General features: G+C 46.3%; 2 protein-coding genes across 3 annotated transcripts; one reads left to right on the plus strand and one right to left on the minus strand.

The window, feature by feature from the left end:
- Nucleotides 1-371: 371 nt before the first annotated feature.
- On the plus strand, nucleotides 372-4,751 carry LOC129582625 (BTB/POZ domain-containing protein 6-like). 2 transcript variants are annotated; one of them, XM_055474181.1, is made up of 7 exons: nucleotides 372-440; nucleotides 2,610-2,855; nucleotides 2,922-3,044; nucleotides 3,465-3,624; nucleotides 3,696-3,877; nucleotides 4,126-4,261; nucleotides 4,587-4,751. In XM_055474181.1, exons 2-7 carry the CDS (start codon nucleotides 2,677-2,679, stop codon nucleotides 4,743-4,745), a joined length of 939 nt encoding a protein of 312 aa, XP_055330156.1. In that variant the 5' UTR covers nucleotides 372-440; nucleotides 2,610-2,676; the 3' UTR covers nucleotides 4,746-4,751. The 2 variants fall into 2 exon arrangements, with proteins under 2 accessions (XP_055330156.1, XP_055330157.1); XM_055474182.1 differs by lacking the exon at nucleotides 372-440 and having other exon boundaries at nucleotides 2,493-2,816.
- Nucleotides 4,752-8,549: 3,798 nt separating this feature from the next.
- On the minus strand, nucleotides 8,550-10,958 carry LOC129582622 (uncharacterized). Its single transcript, XM_055474177.1, has 4 exons — nucleotides 10,874-10,958; nucleotides 10,084-10,786; nucleotides 9,168-10,001; nucleotides 8,550-8,985 (listed from the first exon to the last, which is right to left on the minus strand). The coding sequence occupies exons 2-4, from the start codon at nucleotides 10,708-10,710 to the stop codon at nucleotides 8,563-8,565; spliced, it is 1,884 nt and encodes a 627-aa protein (XP_055330152.1). The 5' UTR covers nucleotides 10,711-10,786; nucleotides 10,874-10,958; the 3' UTR covers nucleotides 8,550-8,562.
- Nucleotides 10,959-21,280: the final 10,322 nt, after the last annotated feature.

Genomic DNA, 21,280 nt, shown 5'->3' on the forward strand with positions numbered 1-21,280 from the left:
GCGCCGAGGCCGGAATCGACAGTTCCGCAGACAACCGTCGTCAGGTGTTGGGAACGGCGTTGTACCTGGTGCGCTTTCCACTGCTGACGGATGGGGAAATCGCCAATGGCCCGTTAAAGGTCAGTCAAATTCGGCATGATACATTCTTCCAAAAAGCGATAACATTGGTTTATGAACGTTGCAGAGCGGATTGCTGTTGAAGGAGGAATTCTGCGCCATCTACGAGTATCTGTATAAGCACGGCGCCGATAAGCCGCATATTCCGTTTCCGGCTACGCCGCGTGTTCATCTTTTGTCAGACCACCCGGTGCGCCATGCCAGACAGCGACCCAGCGCATTTTTTATTCCTCCGCGTCGCCGATGAGATAACGTCTGCCTTAATCGTAGCGAGCTGTTTCTCGGGATAACGACCGGACAGTATGTCAAGAATTTCACGTCAGGTTTGCAGCCGCTCTTATGTCTGGAAATTTCGTTCAGAAGTGTTTGGTGCGGCAGTAAAGTAATAGTTTTTGACGCGTAAAAGCTTATTTACAGATACTTTGTAATTTTGTAATTCTACTTTCAGTTATTTCAAGTACGTAATTTTTTAAAATTTGTACAGTCAAACTGTGTTGAGCTTGCTGCTGAGTTTGGCAACTGTCTCATACCTACGGTGATTTTTCATCTTTGTTCCTGTTAATTTTGGAACTTGTTTTTTTGTGAAACGTAGAGCGGACCAGCGGCGTTGTACGTGGTACCTGCGGTTCGGCTTTTGTATAACTGGATCTTTGTACCGTTGTATAATAATTTACGCAGTACCAGGGCAGATCTCAATACAGGCAATACCACTGACTCGTTACGTCATCCCTAGAGTAGCTCGCATATTAGCGCGGCTATAGTAAAATGCTGGGGAAAATCGGTTTGCTCCCCTTTTTCTGTTTCTGTTGAATGCGATACGAACTGCAAAATATGCGTATTAACTTCCTCTATTTTTATAAATAAAAGAATCTTTAAATGTGTAACGTGCATAACTTAAAATCAATTTCCCACTATCCTATATATTAATAAAATAAGCCTTAGCGAATTCCATTTCTGTCACCCTTTTTTGAGCGATCCACTGAGCCAAACTTTGATGTCTATATGTCATTTAATAGCCGTGAGTTTGCAGATTTGCAGAAACCAGTCAGTTTTTTGAAAGTGTGTGAAGCTTTAGAGAAAATCCTAAAAGAACTTAACATACAAAGTCTATCACTGGATTGTTTTGTCGGGACGCACTGACTAAAATTTAACGAAGCTCCGAATGGTATCTGAACCAGTAGAAGTACTGCAATACGGCTACAAAAATTTCAGTAATTATGGAGTTTTTTTTATTTGTAGTTCTTGACAACTGACCGGCATATGCTGCTAATTGCGAGAAGCTTAAAAACTTTGTTATAACTGCAAACAAAAAGGACATATTCCTGGAAATTTTCAAATTTTTCGGGTCTAATGTAAGTTTAAATCTGAAGTCGGCGGAACGCGACAATTTTTTCTCAAAACGGCCTTAAACATTTAATTAGTAAACTGTGATACATTCTAACTGCTACCAATCTGTCAGTGAACTATGACCAAAGACCCAAAATAAAGAATTATTTACGACATTAGTTATGATAAGCATAACCAAACAGGTATTGGGCAGATACTGTTTGTCTCTGCCTATGAAACTAATCAAACTGTATTATTATTAATATTCTTATACGCTCCGCTCAATAAAACTAAATTTGCAGTCCTGGGTTTGTACTTTGTAGTTTTCCTAAATAAAAATTTATCGCCGATTTATTCCGCGCAGTTTGCGCGGGGTCTACTAGTTTTTTAATAATTTCCCCATACAAATGCAGTGTGCGGTACTGTGGGCAACTGTTCATATTAAATCACCGATGCGTGATTCTATCTCGGTATTCTCCATGTAAATTAGTCCAATTAGTTCTTTAATTTTGCACATTGTTCAGTTCAGTATCTGTTTCATTTTTTTCTTAGATTTTGAAAAGTTTCATTTGAATAAATCAACAAAACCAACTCGTGCAGTAATAATTTTGCCGTATACCGGTAGAAACCAATAAGTTTCCAACAGCCGCTTTGGAACTTGCCGCACCGTACTTAATCATGTTGCCTCTTCCTATTGCTTATTTTATATTAGAAATAAAATCCCAACTGCAATAAAAGAGCGAAAACGACTAAAAAAACACAAATAAGCTTTGAAAAGCTTAAAAAACTCTGGCTTTCACGGTGTTCTTCGGCAATTTGGGCTACTCTAGCGCTTTCGTCATTCCAAATCCCGCCCTCAGTGGGGTTGCCTGTATTGAGATCTGCCTTGTTTGTATCTATGATTAGTACTTAATATCTAATTCTACTGAAACTCTACCGAGCGCCAAACGCACTGGGACGGCAGCGGCATGCAATACTCGTGCGAGCAGTACTCGTGCGTAAAGCATTTGACTCAATCACTCAATGCCAAAGATTTTTGGAAACTTTGTCACTTGTGTTAATTTTCGTTCACTTTGGGATTGATCATTGCTATCACATATTTCTGTCAGGGAATTCTGCGCTTAATTCTTATCAGCTGTTTGAGGCTGCCTGATTTTGTCCTGTAGCCTACAAGCTGCAAGTGTACAACTGTGTAAGCTGTTTCTACGATCGCCGTTAGCAGCTATATCGACGATGGCAGCGAGCCAGGAACCTGTTGCAGCCCCAGGCATCGCCAGTCGTCTGAAACGCACGCTGGCCAGTGGGAACCACCACGACGTCGAATTTGCAGTTGGCCGACAGTTCGGGGAGGCGAAGAAGCTGCAGGCACATAAGTACGATCGCCTGGGAAGCCGGGATATCAGCTGTGTGCTGTGTGTATTCTTCCAAAGTGCAGGACGTTGTTCTGCCTGGCTTACTGATGTCGTGTTGCGTTGCAGGTTACTGCTGAGTATCAGCAGTGATATCTTTGATCGGATGTTCTACGGGAGTTTGTCAGAGAAATGCGACGCACCGATTAATGTTCCTGATATACTGCCAGATGCCTTCCTCAATATGCTCAGGTGCGCACTTAAACAGAGATGCTGTTTTCGTCTACGTTGTCCTAAATGCAGATGCCACGCAGTCCTCAGAATCCTGTTGAGTTTTTTGTTATTCTGAGTTTGCTATGATAAAAATATTCCGCGTTTTCGTTTTCCCCTTGGCACAGGATTACTGTACCAATTTTTCTGCTTGCTACAGTGCGGCTCCATTAATTCAGACACGAAATAAAACAATTAAAAGATTTGATTAATGTGTATTCGATTTTTTATAATTACGAGTGATACTAGATGATGATTACCAGATTTCCAGATGTATTTTTAGAAAAAGCGGCTAACGGTTTAAAACGACAAATTAACTAATGAAAAAGTAAAGTTTAAATGCACTCCACATGTAAGTGCAGTTCTTGTTCCTTCCGTTTAATTCACTGCTTTCGTTCGCAGTTTTGTGTACACGGACACCGTGAAGAGCCTGACCATTAACAACGTGGTCCAGACGATGTTCTGCGCGGAAAAGTACAACATGCAGCCGCTATTTGATCTGTGCTCGGAGTTCATCATTGGTCAACTGAACGTGGACAACTGTCTGACGGTTCTGCAGAGTGTGCGTAATGTTTTCGTTTTGCTGGCACCAGTGTGTGATTCTGATCAATTTTGAATCTTGGCGTTTGGTAGGTGAAGCAGCTGGGCGCGGATGCCGTTGTGGAGAAATGCCTGGAAATGGTGGATACCAACTCCGACACCGTTCTACAGTCGCAGCAGTTTCTGGAGATTGATAACAGCAATACGCTGCAGTTGATCATGGCACGTGACACACTGTCCGCTGCAGAGAACCTTATCTACGCGGCTGTAGAGAAGTAAACAGTGAAAACTACGGAAACCTACGGTACAGTGGGTGAATATCGTTTTACTCGTCTTCAATATGGTAATTTTTGGGCAGTAAACACTCTCCAGTCGATACTGCAGTACTTGATTCGGAAATTTCATTTTTCTAAACAAGTTCATTCTATTTCAATATTGTTTATTGGGTGTTTTAACGAGTATTTTTGTAACCCTTGTTATTGTTGATTTGTGTGCGTTTGGTAGATCTACCTTCCTCTTGTAGGTGGGCGGTGAATGGCTGCAGAATACGCGATGTGGATCCCACTCCAGCCAATCGTCGTGAGATGCTGCGACCGGCGCTGTACTGTGTGCGCTTTCCGCAGATGTTGGATATCCAACTGGCGGACGGCCCAGTCAAGGTGTGTGGGATAATGCAGTTCGCAAGTACGGATAGTCCTGGACTCCTGGGTTATCACTCAGCGCACCCAGAACCACCCTATGCTAAGATCAATTAGTTTTGTCTTAATAATAAAGTATGTTTCAATTTAAAGAAAAAGGTTCATTAAAATTTAGCCGATCTTATAGTATTAGAAATTACAATATATTATAAATATCAGTAGCTTATTATTTCCTTAATAGCTTTTCAGTAGCTTGTTATTTCCTCTGCTGTAGTTAGAAAATACAACATGCACGGTTGTTTTAATTATTTGCAGCATATATCATTCACATTAAAATACTTTGTAGACGGGTTTACTGTATTTTGATGAGCTGCGGAATATTTACCGATTCACGCACGCCACCGAAAAGCCGCTCTTGATTTCCCCACCGAAGCTCGCCGTCCCATCCAGTACCTGGCAACTTTCCAGATTGGAGAAGCAGTGTTTTTCCAATACGAGGAAGTGATCGCCAAGAAGTATAACAATTGGCACGCGGCGTACCTTAGAGGGATCGACGGGGAAATGTTCTGTGTTGAATGGGCGGAGGATTTAGCGGTGGACATTCGCATTCCGGGGGAGATCATGCGTGCCGCGGACATCCTGCAGAGTTGGCAGAAAGTGGTGGTGTTGGCTGGGACTGGCCATTATGAAGACGATAAGCCGGCATTTTATGATAAGCGTCTAGCGGTTGGACATCAAGTTGTAACCTTTCAGCCGGTCATCATGACAGCTGCGTTCGGGGAGCTGGTGGTGCTCCATGACGATGTACTGCAGTGGAAAGCGAAGATGGCGGCGTGCCGTTTACTGGAGGAGTAGGGCTGCTCATTTTGTTTTGAAAGGGGATTTTGTCGTTGATGCTGGCGTTTTGTACGACTATGTAATACGGAACTGTTGCTTACCTGTTTTTATTGCATTAGTTGATGATATCGTGTCCTTGGCGTCTTGAGCGTGTTAAATACAAGGTAACCTCGCGCATCCGCGCTCGGCACTTAAGTACTGGATAGTATTGGCTTTGTTTTGGAGAGGTCATTATAAATATATAAAGGCTGACGTTCGGAATTTCTGACGTTCTGACATTTTTAATTTTTCACGTTCTGAAGTTCTGATGTTCTGACGTTCTGATGCTATTACTTTATGACTTTATGACGTTCAGACGTTCTTCCGTTGCTATTACTTTATGACTTTATGACGTTCAGACGTTCTTCCGTTCTGGTTCTGACGTTCTATCGTTCTAACGTTCCGATGTTCTTACTTGATGACGTTCTAACGTTCTGATGTTCTTACTTCATGGCTTTTTAACGTTCTGACGTTCTAACGTTCTGATATTCTTACTTTATGACGTTCTAACGTTCTGATGTTCGTACTTTATGACGTTCTGACGTTCTTACGCTATAACGTTCTGATACATATTAAATTTTGATATGCAGCCGCTATAGTCTTTACAGTCATTATGTTTTAAAGCATTTTATTGCTGTGCAGTGAATACTTTTTCGATTCTATACGTAAGACCTGGTGAAACCATCTTCTGACCACTGGTTATTAAAAACAAACAAAAATCTATTGGCCCACCTATGGAAAATATGGAATTTTTTAAGACCAAGCTGGACTTAAACTGACCACGAGTTATCGAGGAGTTAAAAACGGCGCATAAATACGCTTTGGTCGGTAAGCTTGTATGAATACAAGGTAGCCTCGCGCATCCGCGCTCTGCACTTAAGTACTGGATAGTATTCGCTTTATTTTGGAAAGGTCACTTTAAATATTAAAAATCTAGAGTTCTGACGGTCTAACGTTCTTAATTTTATGACGTTCTGATATTTTGACGTTCTGAATTTCTGGCGTTCTTAATTTTTACGTTCTGGCGTTATGATATTTTCACGTTCTGAAGTTATGATTTTCTGACGTTTTGATGTTCTGACGTTCTTAATTTTTCACGTTCTAACCTTCTGATATTCTGACGTTTTGATGTTCTGACGTTAGGACGTTCTGAATTTCTGACGTTTTGATGTTCTGACGTTCTTAGTTTTTCACGTTCTGACCTTCTGATATTCTGACGTTTTGATGCTCTGACGTTAGGACGTTCTGAATTTTTGACGTTTTGATGTTCTTCACGTTCTGACCTTCTGATATTCTGACGTTTTGATGCTCTGACGTTAGGACGTTCTGAATTTTTGACGTTTTGATGTTCTGACGTTCCGACGTTCTTAATTTTTCACGTTCTGACCTTCTGATATTCTGACGTTTTGATGTTCTGACGTTAGGACGTTCTGAATTTCTGACGTTTTGATGTTCTGACCGATAAATTATAAATTACAAAACTTATTGGAAATTATAAAACTTATTGGAAACTTATTGGAAATTATAATTATAATTTGGAAATTATAAATTATAAAACTTATTGGAAATTAGGAAAGTATGGAAAATGTGATCTGTTTTAGAATAAGACTGAAATCGCATCTACGCTTTCGCAGTCGGGTTCTATAAGAAGTATTACCGTTCCAAGGTTTTAATTTTTTACATTCTGACGTTCTGATGTTACACGTTTTGATTTTCTGACGTTCTGATCTTCAGGCGGTTTTAACTTCTGACGTTCTTACGTTCTGATGTTTTCTTATTTTTCACATTCCGACATCCTGATGTTCTGACGTTCTAACTTTCTGATATTCTGACATTCTAACGTTTTGATGTTTTTAATTTTTCACGTTCTGACGTTCTGATCTTTTGACGTTTTAACGTTCTGATATTCTGGCGTTCTAACGTTCGGACTTTTTCTTATTTTTTACATTCTGACATTCTGATGTTCTGACGTTCTAACGTTCTAACGTACGTTCTGATATACGTTTTTAATTCACCTTCTGACATTCTGATGTTCTAACATTCTTACGTTCTGATATTCAGACGTTCTGAATTTCTGACGTTTTTGATTTTTCACGTTCGGATTACCTGACGTTCTGCCTTTTGACGTCCTAACTTCTGATGTTTTTACGTTCCGACGTATAGATACTGTACAGGCGACATACTGGGCGATGTACTTTTACCTTTATGGACGTTTACGTAATTTGCTGCTCACATAATAATTTTTTCATCTACATTAAAAAAGAAGTATTTATGTATCCGCTATAGTCTCCGTGGTTACAGTCATTGTGTTAAGGACTTTTTATAACTGTGCTGTGAATACAATACTTACTTCTTCGAGTGCTCTTTACGTTTCCTATACTTAAAACCTGGTGAAACCATCTTCTGACCACTGGTTAATAAAAACAAACAAAAATCTATTGGCACATCTATGGAAAATATGGAATTTTTTAACACCAAGCTGGACTAAAACTGACCACGCGTTGACGAGTCTCTAAAAACGGCGCATAAATACGTTTTGGTCGGTAAGATTGTATGAATATAAAGATAAAGATAATTAAAATATCAGTTGCGTGGTACTTTCACTTCTTTCCTAAACGGATCACGCACAGTTAGCTTCTATTTGCTCACGTGATCGCGTGCTTTAGAATTCTGGATGTTCTGTACCCATTCCGGGATGTCTGTGGTCGGAGGGAAACTGTCAAATTACGAGCATTAGGCAATTAAGGTTTATGAGTAAAATTTAATGTGGTTCAGTCTCATAGCTGGTGGTTCTGGAAATGGTTTCATATAGCCCGTATGATTTACATTGTATGTACTGTCCGTACCAGCATCGGCAAAACGTTAACCCTTGGCCTTCGGCCAAAACCGTGACATGTTGGGTCGACGCGGGAAACCTATTTCCAAAGCCAGCCCGTGACCTTTAGGAAATCGGCACCAGCGCTACCGAGCTGGAACATTTAGAAATAAAGAGTGGAAGCCGACATTATTGTCGTATTGAATTTCGTACGTGACGCACTAGACCTCATTGGGCTTTTTGTCGGTAAGACACTGATCATGACTAACTAAATGATATGCCTGAATGCCGCATCAAGCTTGGTCAAACAAAATAGTGTTGCTGCGCGCAACTAGTGGCGCGCGCGGCATTACTCTACAGATATGGTGTTTTGCATGGGGGACGTTTTTGCTGGTCGCGGCCGTACCTTACCATTGCCCTAACCATAAATAACCAACACATGGGAAGTATACACGTTCGCAGTAAACATTACTGTTATTATTTCATTGGATCGAACAAAACGTTGCTACCGTTAAAGGCTGGGCCTGCTCCGTTTTAAGGCGATGACAATTTCTTGGAAGGACGCCTATCATGGCCACCAACTAAACTTTTCGACAATCATCAAAAGCGGTTGCATTTTCCAATCGCATTTCTAATCGTCGTCGGATTCAGATTCGGTTTCGTCTTCGGATTCAGACTGACCACGCTCGCTGTCCTTAGCTTCCGATTCGGACGCCTCACGCTCGCCGTTTTCGGATTCCGATCCGTTCTCGGATTCAGATTCGTCCTCGGATTCAGATTCAGACTCGTCCTTGGATTCAGATTCACACCGCACGCGCTCGCTGTCTTTGACTTCGGATTGCATACGCTTGTCCTTCCCTGATTCCGATTTGGATTGTGCACTGTCATCCTCCGCGTATTCGGGCCACCAGAACGGCATATAACGCGACAAGGCATACAAGCAGAATAAATTCAGCTTGCTCACGTCCACGCGGGTCACATTCTCCAGCGTCCACTCGTGATTTCGGTAATGCGCCGACGGACGCGGATCGCAGGATTGGTAGTATTGTAGAACCTGCAGAATAACGTAGCAGGACTAAGCAGGTTAAGCATGTTAACTGCTCCAAGAAACGAAACAAAATATTATATACGGATTCTTAATAACACTTTTGTAAGACCGGTTCCGTTAAGAATTATACGCCAACCAGTTTAAATGATTTGTGCAAGCAAGGCAGTGACTGCATGTCAATGCCGTACCTGCATCAGTTTCTCTTTCTTCAATTTATCATCGATGTGGGAGGCCATCAGCTGGCCAATGCCATCAACATCCAACGGCGGCCCCTCGCAGCCCAGATGCAGCTCCAACAGGTCCGCAATGTGCACCTCATCCACATGTCCCGGTGTGAAGACGGCAGCAGGAATGTCGAACGCCACCAGGCACCAGCATTGCCAGGTTTCCCAGTTTAGCAGTCTGACCACCGCGTCTTTCCAGATCAAACGATCGCAACAAGACAGCAGCTTCACGATATGCGCGGTCATCTGCGCGAAAAGCGCGCAGTTCTTCCCCTGATCGGTCACTGACGGCGAGATCCCCACCGACAGCTGGTGCAGGATGATACGGTCAAGTCGGCTGCCGGCGTCGTCCACGATTTTCCGAATAAGGTCCAGTGTTTCATCGGAAACTCTCATGTCCCAGTGGTGACCGGCAGACACTTCGGGATTGCGGATACAGACGGTGCGAGTGGCGGGCGTGAGGTGTTTGACGATGCAGCCGTACATGGCGTAATTCCGGTCCCACGTTACGGGCAGTGCGGAGCTGGTCTGCTGCCGCGAAACAAGCAAATCTCGGCACAGGTCCTCCGAAGTAAGAATGCCTTCCCACTGTTGACAGGTGCGACGGCAGCGCTGCCGGTCGACGGTGTCCAGTGAATGGAAGATCTCCTTCAGCACTTTTAAGGGCAATTCTAATCCGCTTCGAAAGAAAAGCAGAGTGCTTTTGCGCTTTGGCTCAACATCCGACTCTTCGGTTGTTTGGCGCATTTCACGGTGAAATACAGGTAAAGAATCCATCTCTTTTTCGAACACGCTTGTCTGTGGCAAGAAAAAGCATGTCAATAGTAGTAATACTATAGATTTATTAATTATGACGCAAGTTTACTTAAACTGGACGTACCAGGTTTTGGTATCCCAAGGGCCGCTCATTGCGCCGCCGTAAATAGTGTATTTCCTGACTGAGAACCTTGATGAATCGCAGATGCAATTTGCGCTGAACTTGTTGAACAAGCATCACTGACAACTGGGGGTCCGTAGTCCAGTAGCCGTCAGGTACGCTGCAGGTGTCCATAACGAAATGGTCTGCTGCAAGGCGTCCTGGTTGAGCGATTTGTACAGCTGCATCTCGAATTTGTCGACGTGGCACGAGTTCGCGACGACGCTGCCCGGCAATCATCACTTCTACCAGCGCCACACAATTCAGGTTCTTGAACCAGGGGATCAGCATCTTCCCGGGATACCATTTCCAGGGGCGCCGCGGGCTGTCGTGCAGCAGGACTTGTACAGCGGCGCCCTCCCGAGCCTTGCTGCACCAGTGTGTGGAGCAATCGTAGATCGTCCCGTGAGGAACTAGCACCTGCTGCTGTGTCGGGCATCCAAAGTCGACAATCAGACGCGGCGGGGTGCTGTCGTTCTCTGACGTCTCTTCCAGGCCGATGACATATCCGTGCTGCAGATGACCGTCAATCTCCACATCCACAGCGTTCCATGTGTACACTGATCGTTCGGAATTTTCGTACAGGTACATTCTTAACTGTCTCGGCTGAGAGGAAGAATATAAGCCTGATGTAAAGGGCAAGGTTAGAATGATGTATTTCGTAGCGCTGCTAAAAAACGTCGAAAAGGACAAAAAGGCTTAGTGAAAGCTTACTAAAGTTCAGAGTAGTAATTACAGATACAGGCGCACATACCGTATTATGGCCGTTATTTGCAAAGCGACAGAAAGAGGCTAGCTAGCTAGGCTAGCTCGCTACAAAGAAGATACGTGCGAGGACGAGTTCACCGTTAATTGGCTGAATGTTACGTTAGGAGAATAGCGAGAACATACCGTTGCAGAGGCCGAAGAGTTTCTCAATACTTGAGAGTTTTGACAGTTATTTAAGTTCTTGCAAACGCAAGGCTCATTCACGGAAGAATGCTTAAGCTTTCACACTCGTAGTTCATACAAAATGGCCACTTCAAAGGTTCAAGAGTATCCCGGAATACGGAGTACAGTACTGACTCCATAGTAGCAGTACATAGCACATAGTACGTATGCAACGCTGTAGCAGTGCTGCTACCATAATACGAATGCAGTACCCTACTGCGTACTACTGTATTGCGATTTGTGTTTCTACTACAGTACTGTATTACTATTATCGAAAAGCGGTGGTAAAAACCCTGCTTTTCCAAGCGGCAGTACGATGACGTAAGTGTGAGATGTTAGTTATGTAAGTGAGTGTCGAAGTACAATTTGCACAGTACAATACCGATGGCCACTACTACGAACGGTTTTGCTACCCTTAGACAGCATTCCAAATCACACCCGCCTACGATTTGGACACGGGAAGCCAAAGGTATTTCCTGAACAATGAAAAACAGACTGTTTGTCCACAAGAACCTGGTACACTTGACATTACAAAAGCAAAATTCAGGGTAGATTTTGATTGTTCTGGTTCTGCATTCGCGTACAGTACATTCACGAAACTCCCACTTTCTCGAACTTCCAACCACTTTTTTTGTTGTTTTAAATTTTCTGTAGCCCATTAACTTACTTACAATGACGTGAAAACAGTTAGCTGGCGCGCGCGACATCAGACTTAAGAACCACTAGGTACGAAACTCGAGCCTTGCTGTTTACTCTAACTGTTTACAGTGATTCACTGGATTCGGAGGAAAATCGTTGCGTATCATCACTAACTAAATTACGAAATGATTCCAAATAATTCACAGTCTATCATGTTACTATTTTTACTTGACTGAACAGAAAAAAGGATCGTAATGTCGTAAATTACACCGAACTGGGAAAGACGCCAGCACAGCTTCCCCGTACATTCAATCCTTACGCCGCGCTAACCCGTGGGGCGTGTTAGCTCTGAACTCCGAAGTGATCGGTGAAAGATTAAAGCATATTTTTCGTTTCGTGAAACCATGAATGAGAAACAAATTTTCGACTGCCCTATCTATACTTCTATAGTTGAACAACTGGACACCAAAATTATTCACACATCTCATAATATTCTGCCGGCGTTTTGACCACAAGAAATTCGGCCGGCGTTTTCACCACCAAAAATTCTGTCGGCAGGAAATTCGGTCGGCGTTTCGACCACACAAAAATTCGGTCGGCAGGAAATTCGGCCGGCGTTTTGACATTGGCCGAAAAATAATTACGCCCCCGAAACAGGCCCCATCGAACGCGTTCAAACTATGTATTTCTATTTTGTATCAAAAGGGCACCAATTCGATAAGCTCGGTATTATTTTCAAAATTCCTTAGTGTGCAAAATAGAAAAAGATCCATCCATATTCAGACTTTTGGTACTCGTACACCTGTTCGCATTTAAACTTTTGGAATTAAGCAACTGAATTGAGGCAGGATGTTGTGAAACAGAATTTAGCACGCGCTCCATGGCTATAAGTACCATGTGAATACTGAATACCATACCTTTAGCAATTTCTTGGCCTTCTTTTTGCTAACATCCGGACGAGCCAGGTACTGGGCAATACGTTCCACGTGCAACAGCGCTCCCTCCCAGTGCAGATGTTCCTCCAACAGACCGACAATGTGCACCTCATCAACATGTGCTGGCGTGAAGACGGCCATGGGAATCCTAAACTCCATAAAGGTCGCATGTCTCTCGTTCAGTAGAATGAGGACAAGATCCTTCCAAATCACACGGTCACAGCATGACACCAGTTTGGACAGGTGCGCGACGATCAGGTCAGACAGTACGCGCAGTTCTCCTCGGTTGTCATCATAATCTGATGGTTCGATTTCGATCGATCGATGGTACATGATAAAACGGCGAATACGTGTTCCCCTGTCATGCACGACCTGCTTGATACAGTCCAACGCTTCATCGAGGTAACTCAGATACAAGCGATGTTCAGACGTTTCGGCATCGCCAATGCAGATGGTCTGAGCGCCGGTGGTGATGTGTTCGAATATGCAGGCGTACAGAGCATAATTATCACCCCACTGCACGCGAGAAGAAGGACTGGGCTGCTGCGGCGATACGCGCACTTCCTGGCACAGCTCCGCCGAGGAGAGAAGCGTCTCCCATAGTGCACAGGTGCGGAGACAGAGTTGTCGGTGAACTGTATCCAGAAAATGGAAGATCTTTCGTAGCACTATGAGTTCCAGTTTAGATAACAAACACTCTTCTCCGACATCCAACGGCTTTTTCCGCTTTGGCTCTGACTCTACGCTTTCCTGGAGTATTTTGGGGATGTACGACTCATTCGCACGTCTCTCTCTCGCAAACACATACGCCTACAATAAAGGTCAATAACAACAACAGAATGCGATTTCCCATTACAATAAATTATTAACTGTAACAAGCAGAAGCCAATTCAAGCCAAGCTTCCAAAAGAGCCACTTACAAGAGCTTCATCGCCAAGAGGATCGTCGTAATCAGAAGGCCGCCATAGATAGTGCATCTGCTGACTGAGAACCTTGACAATTCGCAGCTGCAGAAACATCTCAACTCGGCGCAGCAGGAACGCTGCTACAGACCGCTGCAGAATCCAGTAACCGTCCGGAACATTGCACGTTCCCATGACGAAACGGCCCGCTGCGAGGGGTTCGGGCTTCCCGGTCTCTCCCTCCTCCTGTGCGTCTTCCCATCCTCTGTCGCGAAGCTGTTGATGGGGCACCAGCTCGTGACGGCACTGCCCGTCCAGCATAACCTCCACCAGTGCCATATCTTCTAGCTTACTGAACCATCGGACCAGCAGTTTCCCCGGATGCCATGTCCAAGGGCCTTCTGGACCGTCGTGCAGCAGTATCTCGACTTTACCTCCTTTGCGCGCGGTGCTGGATCGATCGATGGAGCCGTCGAAGACGGTCCCATACTCCACCTCTTCGGGCTTTTGTGCAGAGAATCCAAAATCGACGAATAGGGGTGGCGAAATGTTGTCGTTCTCTGACTTCTCTTCCAAGCCGACGACATCGCCGTGCTGCAGCACGCCTTTAATTTCGACATCCACAGCGTTCCAGGTGTACAGGGCGTCAAGATCCTTGTACAGGTGCATAATAATGCCTATGACCTATCCAGAGTAGTGAAGAGGCAGATTCTGAGCCGTTTGTAACGGCATGGTATGCTAAGGAGTAAGGATGGTAGAGATTTCCGATTCCGGTGACGTCAAAGAAAGAAGCTGCTGGTCCTGAGCCAAATTGGTATGAACCATGGATTATCTTCGGACTTTGGGGGTCAAAAATTCAAAACCCAGCTGGCAACGAGAAACGACAGAAAGCACCTGCATGCTGACGTGTCACTATGGTAACCCGGACCGCCAGCTCTGACGGTGAGCTTGCACGTAAGTAACCGTTGGTAGACGTAAGGTTTTTTTCATTTTGTGGCGCAGTTGGGAAGCTTGGGATTGATACATTAGGCGCGGTGCGCCACTAGTACTAACCGATTACATGTGCGGAAATATCGTAGTCGTCATTTGCCGATGGCCCCAGACAGCGCTATGGTTCACTTGGTTTACGAGTACTCACTTTCGTCGATTTGTGGTAGGATCTGCTCTGCTCGCTGCGCTGCGCTTGCTCGCGCCGCAGCTCGGCGTCGCCTTTGGCTCCGCCTTCGGTTTCCGCTACCGTATTAACACGGTAACGAAAAGTTCAAGCGGAACTGTGAGAATTGCTTCAGAATATAGGGGCAATAGAATTCTCTAATTTTACTTTCTGCTCCGCTTGCTGCGCTACGCTTGCTCGCGTCGCAGCTCGGCGTCGCCTTCGGCTTTGCCATCAGTTTCCGCTACCGTATCATCACGGTTGCGAAAGGTTCCAACGAAACAGTAGAAACTTCTTCAGAATAAAAGGCAATAGAATCCTCTCATTTTTCTTGCTGCTCTGCTCGCTGCGCTGCGCTTGCTCGCGCCGCAGCTCGGCGTCGCCTTTGGCTCCGCCTTCGGTTACAGCTACCGTATCAACACGGTAACGAAAAGTTCAAGCGGAACTGTGAGAATTGCTTCAGAATATAGGGGCAATAGAATTCTCTTGTTTTACATTCTGCTCCGCTTGCTGCGCTACGCTTCCTCGCGTCGCAACTCGGCGTCGCCTTTGGCTCCGCCTTCGGTTACAGCTACCGTATCAACACGGTAACGAAAAGTTCAAGCGGAACTGTGAGAAATGCTTCAGAATATAGGGGCAATAGAATTCTCTTGTTTTACATTCTGCTCCGCTCGCTGCGCTACGCTTGCTCGCGTCGCAGCTCGGCGTCGCCTTCGGCTTTGCCCTCAGTTTCCGCTACCGTATCATCACGGTTGCGAAAAGTTCCAACGAAACAGTAAGATTTTTTTCAGAATAAAAGGCAATAGGATCCTCTCATTTTCTTTGCTGCTCTGCTCGCTGCGCTGCGCTTGCTCGCGCCGCAACTCGGCGTCGCCTTTGGCTCCGCCTTCGGTTACCGCTACCGTATCATCACGGTTGCGAAAAGTTCCAACGGAACAGTAAGAACGTCTTCAGAATAAATGGCAATAGAATCCTCTCAATTTCCTTGCTGCTCTGCTCGCTGCGCTGCGCTTGCTCGCGCCGCAGCTCGGCGTCGCCTTTGGCTCCGCCTTCGGTTTCCGCTACCCTATCAACACGGTAACGAAAAGTTCAAGCGGAACTGTGAGAATTGCTTCAGAATATAGAGGCAATAGAATTCTCTTGTTTTACATTCTGCTCCGCTTGCTGCGCTACGCTTGCTCGCGTCGCAGCTCGGCGTCGCCTTCGGCTTTGCCCTCAGTTTCCGCTACCGTATCATCACGGTTGCGAAAAGTTCCAACGAAACAGTGAAAACGTCTTCAGAATACCGCAGCTCGGCGTCGCCTTTGGCTCCGCCTTCGGTTTCCGCTACCGTATGAACACGGTAACGAAAAGTTCAAGCGGAACTGTGAGAATTGCTTCAGAATATAGGGGCAATAGAATTCTCTAATTTTACTTTCTGCTCGGCTTGCTGCGCTACGCTTGCTCGCGTCGCAGCTCGGCGTCGCCTTCGGCTTTGCCCTCAGTTTCCGCTACCGTATCATCACGGTTGCGAAAAGTTCCAACGGAACAGTAAGAACGTCTTCAGAATAAATGGCAATAGAATCCTCTCATTCTTCCTTGTTTCTGCTCGCGCTGCGCTTGCTCATGCCGCAGCTCGAGCGTCGCCTTTGGCTCCGCCTTCGGTTTCCGCTACCGTATGAACACGGTAACGAAAAGTTCAAGCGGAACTGTGAGAATTGCTTCAGAATATAGGGGCAATAGAATTCTCTTGTTTTACATTCTGCTCCGCTTGCTGCGCTACGCTTGCTCGCGTCGCAGCTCGGCGTCGCCTTCGGCTTTGCCCTCAGTTTCCGCTACCGTATCATCACGGTTGCGAAAAGTTCCAACGAAACAGTGAAAACGTCTTCAGAATACCGCAGCTCGGCGTCGCCTTTGGCTCCGCCTTCGGTTTCCGCTACCGTATCAACACGGTAACGAAAAGTTCAAGCGGAACTGTGAGAATTGCTTCAGAATATAGGGGCAATAGAATTCTCTTGTTTTACATTCTGCTCCGCTTGCTGCGCTACGCTTCCTCGCGTCGCAACTCGGCGTCGCCTTTGGCTCCGCCTTCGGTTACAGCTACCGTATCAAAACAGTAACGAAAAGTTCAAGCGGAACTGTGAGAATTGCTACAGAATATAGGGGCAATAGAATTCTCTTGTTTTACATTCTGCTCCGCTCGCTGCGCTACGCTTGCTCGCGTCGCAGCTCGGCGTCGCCTTCGGCTTTGCCCTCAGTTTCCGCTACCGTATCATCACGGTTGCGAAAAGTTCCAACGAAACAGTTAAAACGTCTTCAGAATAAATGGCAATAGAATCTTCTCATTTTTCTGCTCTGTTCGCTGCACCGCTTGTCTGCGCCAGTAACTCGGCGTCGCCTTTGGTCTGCCTTCGGTTACCGCTACCGTATCATCACGGTTGCGAAAAATTCCAACGAAACAGTGAAAACGTCTTCAGAATAAAGGGCAATAGAATCCTCTATTTTCATTGTTGCCTATGCTGCGCTGCGCTTGTTTGCGCCGCAGCTCGGCGTCGCCTTTGGTCTGCCTTCGGTTTCCGCTACCGTATGAACACGGTAACGAAAAGTTCAAGCGGAACTGTGAGAATTGCTTCCAGAATATAGGGGCAATAGAATTCTAATTTTACTTTTCTGGCTTGTTGCGCTACGCTTGCTCGCGTCGCAGCTCGGCGTCGCCTTTGGTTTTGCTCCCTCAATTTCCGCTACCTTATCATCACGGTTGCGAAAGGTTCCAACGAAACAGTAGAAACTTCTTCAGAATAAAAGGCAATAGAATCCTCATTTTTCTTGTTGCTCTGTTTCGCTGCACAGCTTGCTCATGTTGCAGCACGGCGTCGCCTTTGCCTCCGCCTTCGGTTTACCGCCACCGTATCATCACGGTTGCGAAAGGTTCCAACGAAACAGTAAGATTTTTTTCAGAATAAAAGGCAATAGGATCCTCTCATTTTCTTTGCTGCTCTGTTTCGCTGCGCTGTTTGTTTCGCGCTGCAGCTCGGCGTCGCCTTTGTCTGGTTTCCGCCACTGCATCAACACGGTAACGAAAAGTTCAAGCGGAACTGTGAGAATTGCTTCAGAATATAGAGGCAATAGAATTCTCTTGTTTTATTGTTCTGCTTGCTGCGCTACGCTTGTTCGTCGTAGCTCGGTTTCGCCTTCGGCTTTGCCCTCAGTTTCCGCTACCATATCTTCACGGTTGCGAAAAGTTCCAACGAAACAGTGAAAACGTCTTCAGAATAAATGGCAATAGAATCCTCTCATTTTTCTTGCTGCTCTGCTCGCTGCGCTGCGCTTGCTCGCGCCGCAACTCGGCGTCGCCTTTGGCTCCGCCTTCGGTTACCGCTACCGTATCATCACGGTTGCGAAAAGTTCCAACGAAACAGTGAAAACGTCTTCAGAATAAATGGCAATAGAATCCTCTCATTTTCATTGCTGCTCTGCGCGCTGCGCTGCGCTTGCTCGCGCCGCAGCTCGGCGTCGCCTTTGGCTCTGCCTTCGGTTTCCGCTACCGTATGAACACGGTAACGAAAAGTTCAAGCGGAACTGTGAGAATTGCTTCAGAATATAGGGCAATAGAATTCTCTTGTTTTACATTCTGCTCCGCTTGCTGCGCTACGCTTGCTCGCGTCGCAGCTCGGCGTCGCCTTCGGCTTTGCCCTCAGTTTCCGCTACCGTATCATCACGGTTGCGAAAAGTTCCAACGGAACAGTAAGAACGTCTTCAGAATAAATGGCAATAGAATCCTCTCATTTTCCTTGCTGCTCTGCTCGCTGCGCTGCGCTTGCTCGCGCCGCAACTCGGCGTCGCCTTTGGCTCCGCCTTCGGTTACCGCTACCGTATCATCACGGTTGCGAAAAGTTCCAACGAAACAGTAGAAACTTCTTCAGAATAAAAGGCAATAGAATCCTCTCATTTTTCTTGCTGCTCTGCTCGCTGCGCTGCGCTTGCTCGCGCCGCAGCACGGCGTCGCCTTTGCCTCCGCCTTCGGTTACCGCTACCGTATCATCACGGTTGCGAAAGGTTCCAACGAAACAGTAAGATTTTTTTCAGAATAAAAGGCAATAGGATCCTCTCATTTTCTTTGCTGCTCTGCTCGCTGCGCTGCGCTTGCTCGCGCCGCAGCTCGGCGTCGCCTTTGGCTCCGCCTTCGGTTTCCGCTACCGTATCAACACGGTAACGAAAAGTTCAAGCGGAACTGTGAGAATTGCTTCAGAATATAGAGGCAATAGAATTCTCTTGTTTTACATTCTGCTCCGCTTGCTGCGCTACGCTTGCTCGCGTCGCAGCTCGGCTTCGCCTTCGGCTTTGCCCTCAGTTTCCGCTACCATATCTTCACGGTTGCGAAAAGTTCCAACGAAACAGTGAAAACGTCTTCAGAATAAATGGCAATAGAATCCTCTCATTTTTCTTGCTCTGTTTCGCTGCGCTGCGCTTGCTCGCGTTGCAACTCGGCGTCGCCTTTGGTCTGCCTTCGGTTACCGCTACCGCATCATCACGGTTGCGAAAAGTTCCAACGAAACAGTGAAAACGTCTTCAGAATAAATGGCAATAGAATCCTCTCATTTTCATTGCTGCTCTGCGCTGCCGCTTGCTCGCGCCGCAGCTCGGCGTCGCCTTGGTCTGCCTTCGGTTTCCGCTACCGTATGAACACGGTAACGAAAAGTTCAAGGAACTGTGAGAATTGTTTCAGAATATAGAGGCAATAGAATTCTCTTATTTTATTCTGCTCCGCTTGCGCTACGCTTGCTCGCGTCGCAGCTCGGCGTCGCCTTCTGGCTTTGTTCTCAGTTTCCGCCACCGTATCATCACGGTTGCGAAAAGTTCCAACGGAACAGTAAGAACGTCTTCAGAATAAATGGCAATAGAATCCTCTCATTTTCCTTGCTGCTCTGCTCGCTGCGCTGCGCTTGCTCGCGCCGCAACTCGGCGTCGCCTTTGGCTCCGCCTTCGGTTACCGCTACCGTATCATCACGGTTGCGAAAAGTTCCAACGAAACAGTAAGATTTTTTTCAGAATAAAAGGCAATAAGATCCTCTCATTCTCTTTGCTGCTCTGCTCGCTGCGCTGCGCTTGCTCGCGCCGCAACTCGGCGTCGCCAGTGGCTCCGCATTCGGTTACCGCTACCGTATCATCACGGTTGCGAAAAGTTCCAACGAAACAGTAAGAACGTCTTCAGAATAGATGGCAATAGAATCCTCTCATTTTCCTTGCTGCTCTGCTCGCTGCGCTGCGCTTGCTCGCGCCGCAGCTCGGCGTCGCCTTTGGTTTCGCCTTCAGTTTCCGTTACCGTATCAACACGGTAACGAAAAGTTCAATCGGAACTGTGAGAATTGCTTCAGAATATAGGGGCAATAAAATTCTCTTGTTTTACTTTCTGCTCCGCTTGCTGCGCACCGCTTGCTCGCGTCGCAGCTCGGGGTCGCCTTCGGCTTTGCCCTCAGTTTCCGCTACCGTATCATCACAGTTGCGAAAGGTTCCAACAAAACAGTGAAAACGTCTTCAGAATAAATGGCAGTAGAATCCTCTCATTTTTCTTGCTGCTCTGCTCGCTGCGCTGCGCTTGCTCGCGCCGTAACTCGGCGTCGCCTTTGGCGCCGGCTTCGGTTACCGCTACCGTATCATCACGGTTGCGAAAAGTTCCAACGAAGCAGTAAGAACTTTTTCAGAATAAAAGGCAATAGAATCCTCTCATTTTCATTGCGGCTCTGCGCGCTGCTCTGCGCTTGCTCGCGCCGCAGCTCGGCGTCGCCTTTGGCTCCGCCTTCGGTTTCCGCTACCGTATCAACACGGAAACGAAAAGTTCAAGCGGAACTGTGAGAATTGCTTCAGAATATAGGGGCAATAGAATTCTCTAATTTTACTTTCTGCTCGGCTTGCTGCGCTACGCTTGCTCGCGCCGCAACTCGGCGTCGCCAGTGGCTCCGCATTCGGTTACCGCTACCGTATCATCACGGTTGCGAAAAGTTCCAACGAAGCAGTAAGAACTTTTTCAGAATAAAAGGCAATAGAATCCTCTCATTTTCATTGCGGCTCTGCGCGCTGCTCTGCGCTTGCTCGCGCCGCAGCTCGGCGTCGCCTTTGGCTCCGCCTTCGGTTTCCGCTACCGTATCAACACGGAAACGAAAAGTTCAAGCGGAACTGTGAGAATTGCTTCAGAATATAGGGGCAATAGAATTCTCTAATTTTACTTTCTGCTCGGCTTGCTGCGCTACGCTTGCTCGCGCCGCAGCTCGGCGTCGCCTTTGGCTCCGCCTTCGGTTTCCGCTACCGTATCAACACGGAAACGAAAAGTTCAAGCGGAACTGTGAGAATTGCTTCAGAATAAATGGCAATAGAATCCTCTCATTTTCCTTGCTGCTCTGCTCGCTGCGCTGCGCTTGCTCGCGCCGCAGCTCGGCGTCGCCTTTGGTTTCGCTTCAGCTCTGCTACCGCATCAACACGGTAACGAAAAGTTCAATCGGAACTGTGAGAATTGCTTCCAGAATATAGGGCAATAAAATTCTCTTATTTTACTTTCTGTCTGCTTGCTGCGCACCGCTTGCTCGCGTCGCAGCTCGGGGTCGCCTTCGGCTTTGCCCTCAGTTTCC

Source organism: Paramacrobiotus metropolitanus, unplaced genomic scaffold (genome assembly GCF_019649055.1).
Source record: "Paramacrobiotus metropolitanus isolate TYO unplaced genomic scaffold, Prichtersi_v1.0 Parri_scaffold0000008, whole genome shotgun sequence".
In the NCBI taxonomy this organism is placed as follows: domain Eukaryota; kingdom Metazoa; phylum Tardigrada; class Eutardigrada; order Parachela; family Macrobiotidae; genus Paramacrobiotus; species Paramacrobiotus metropolitanus.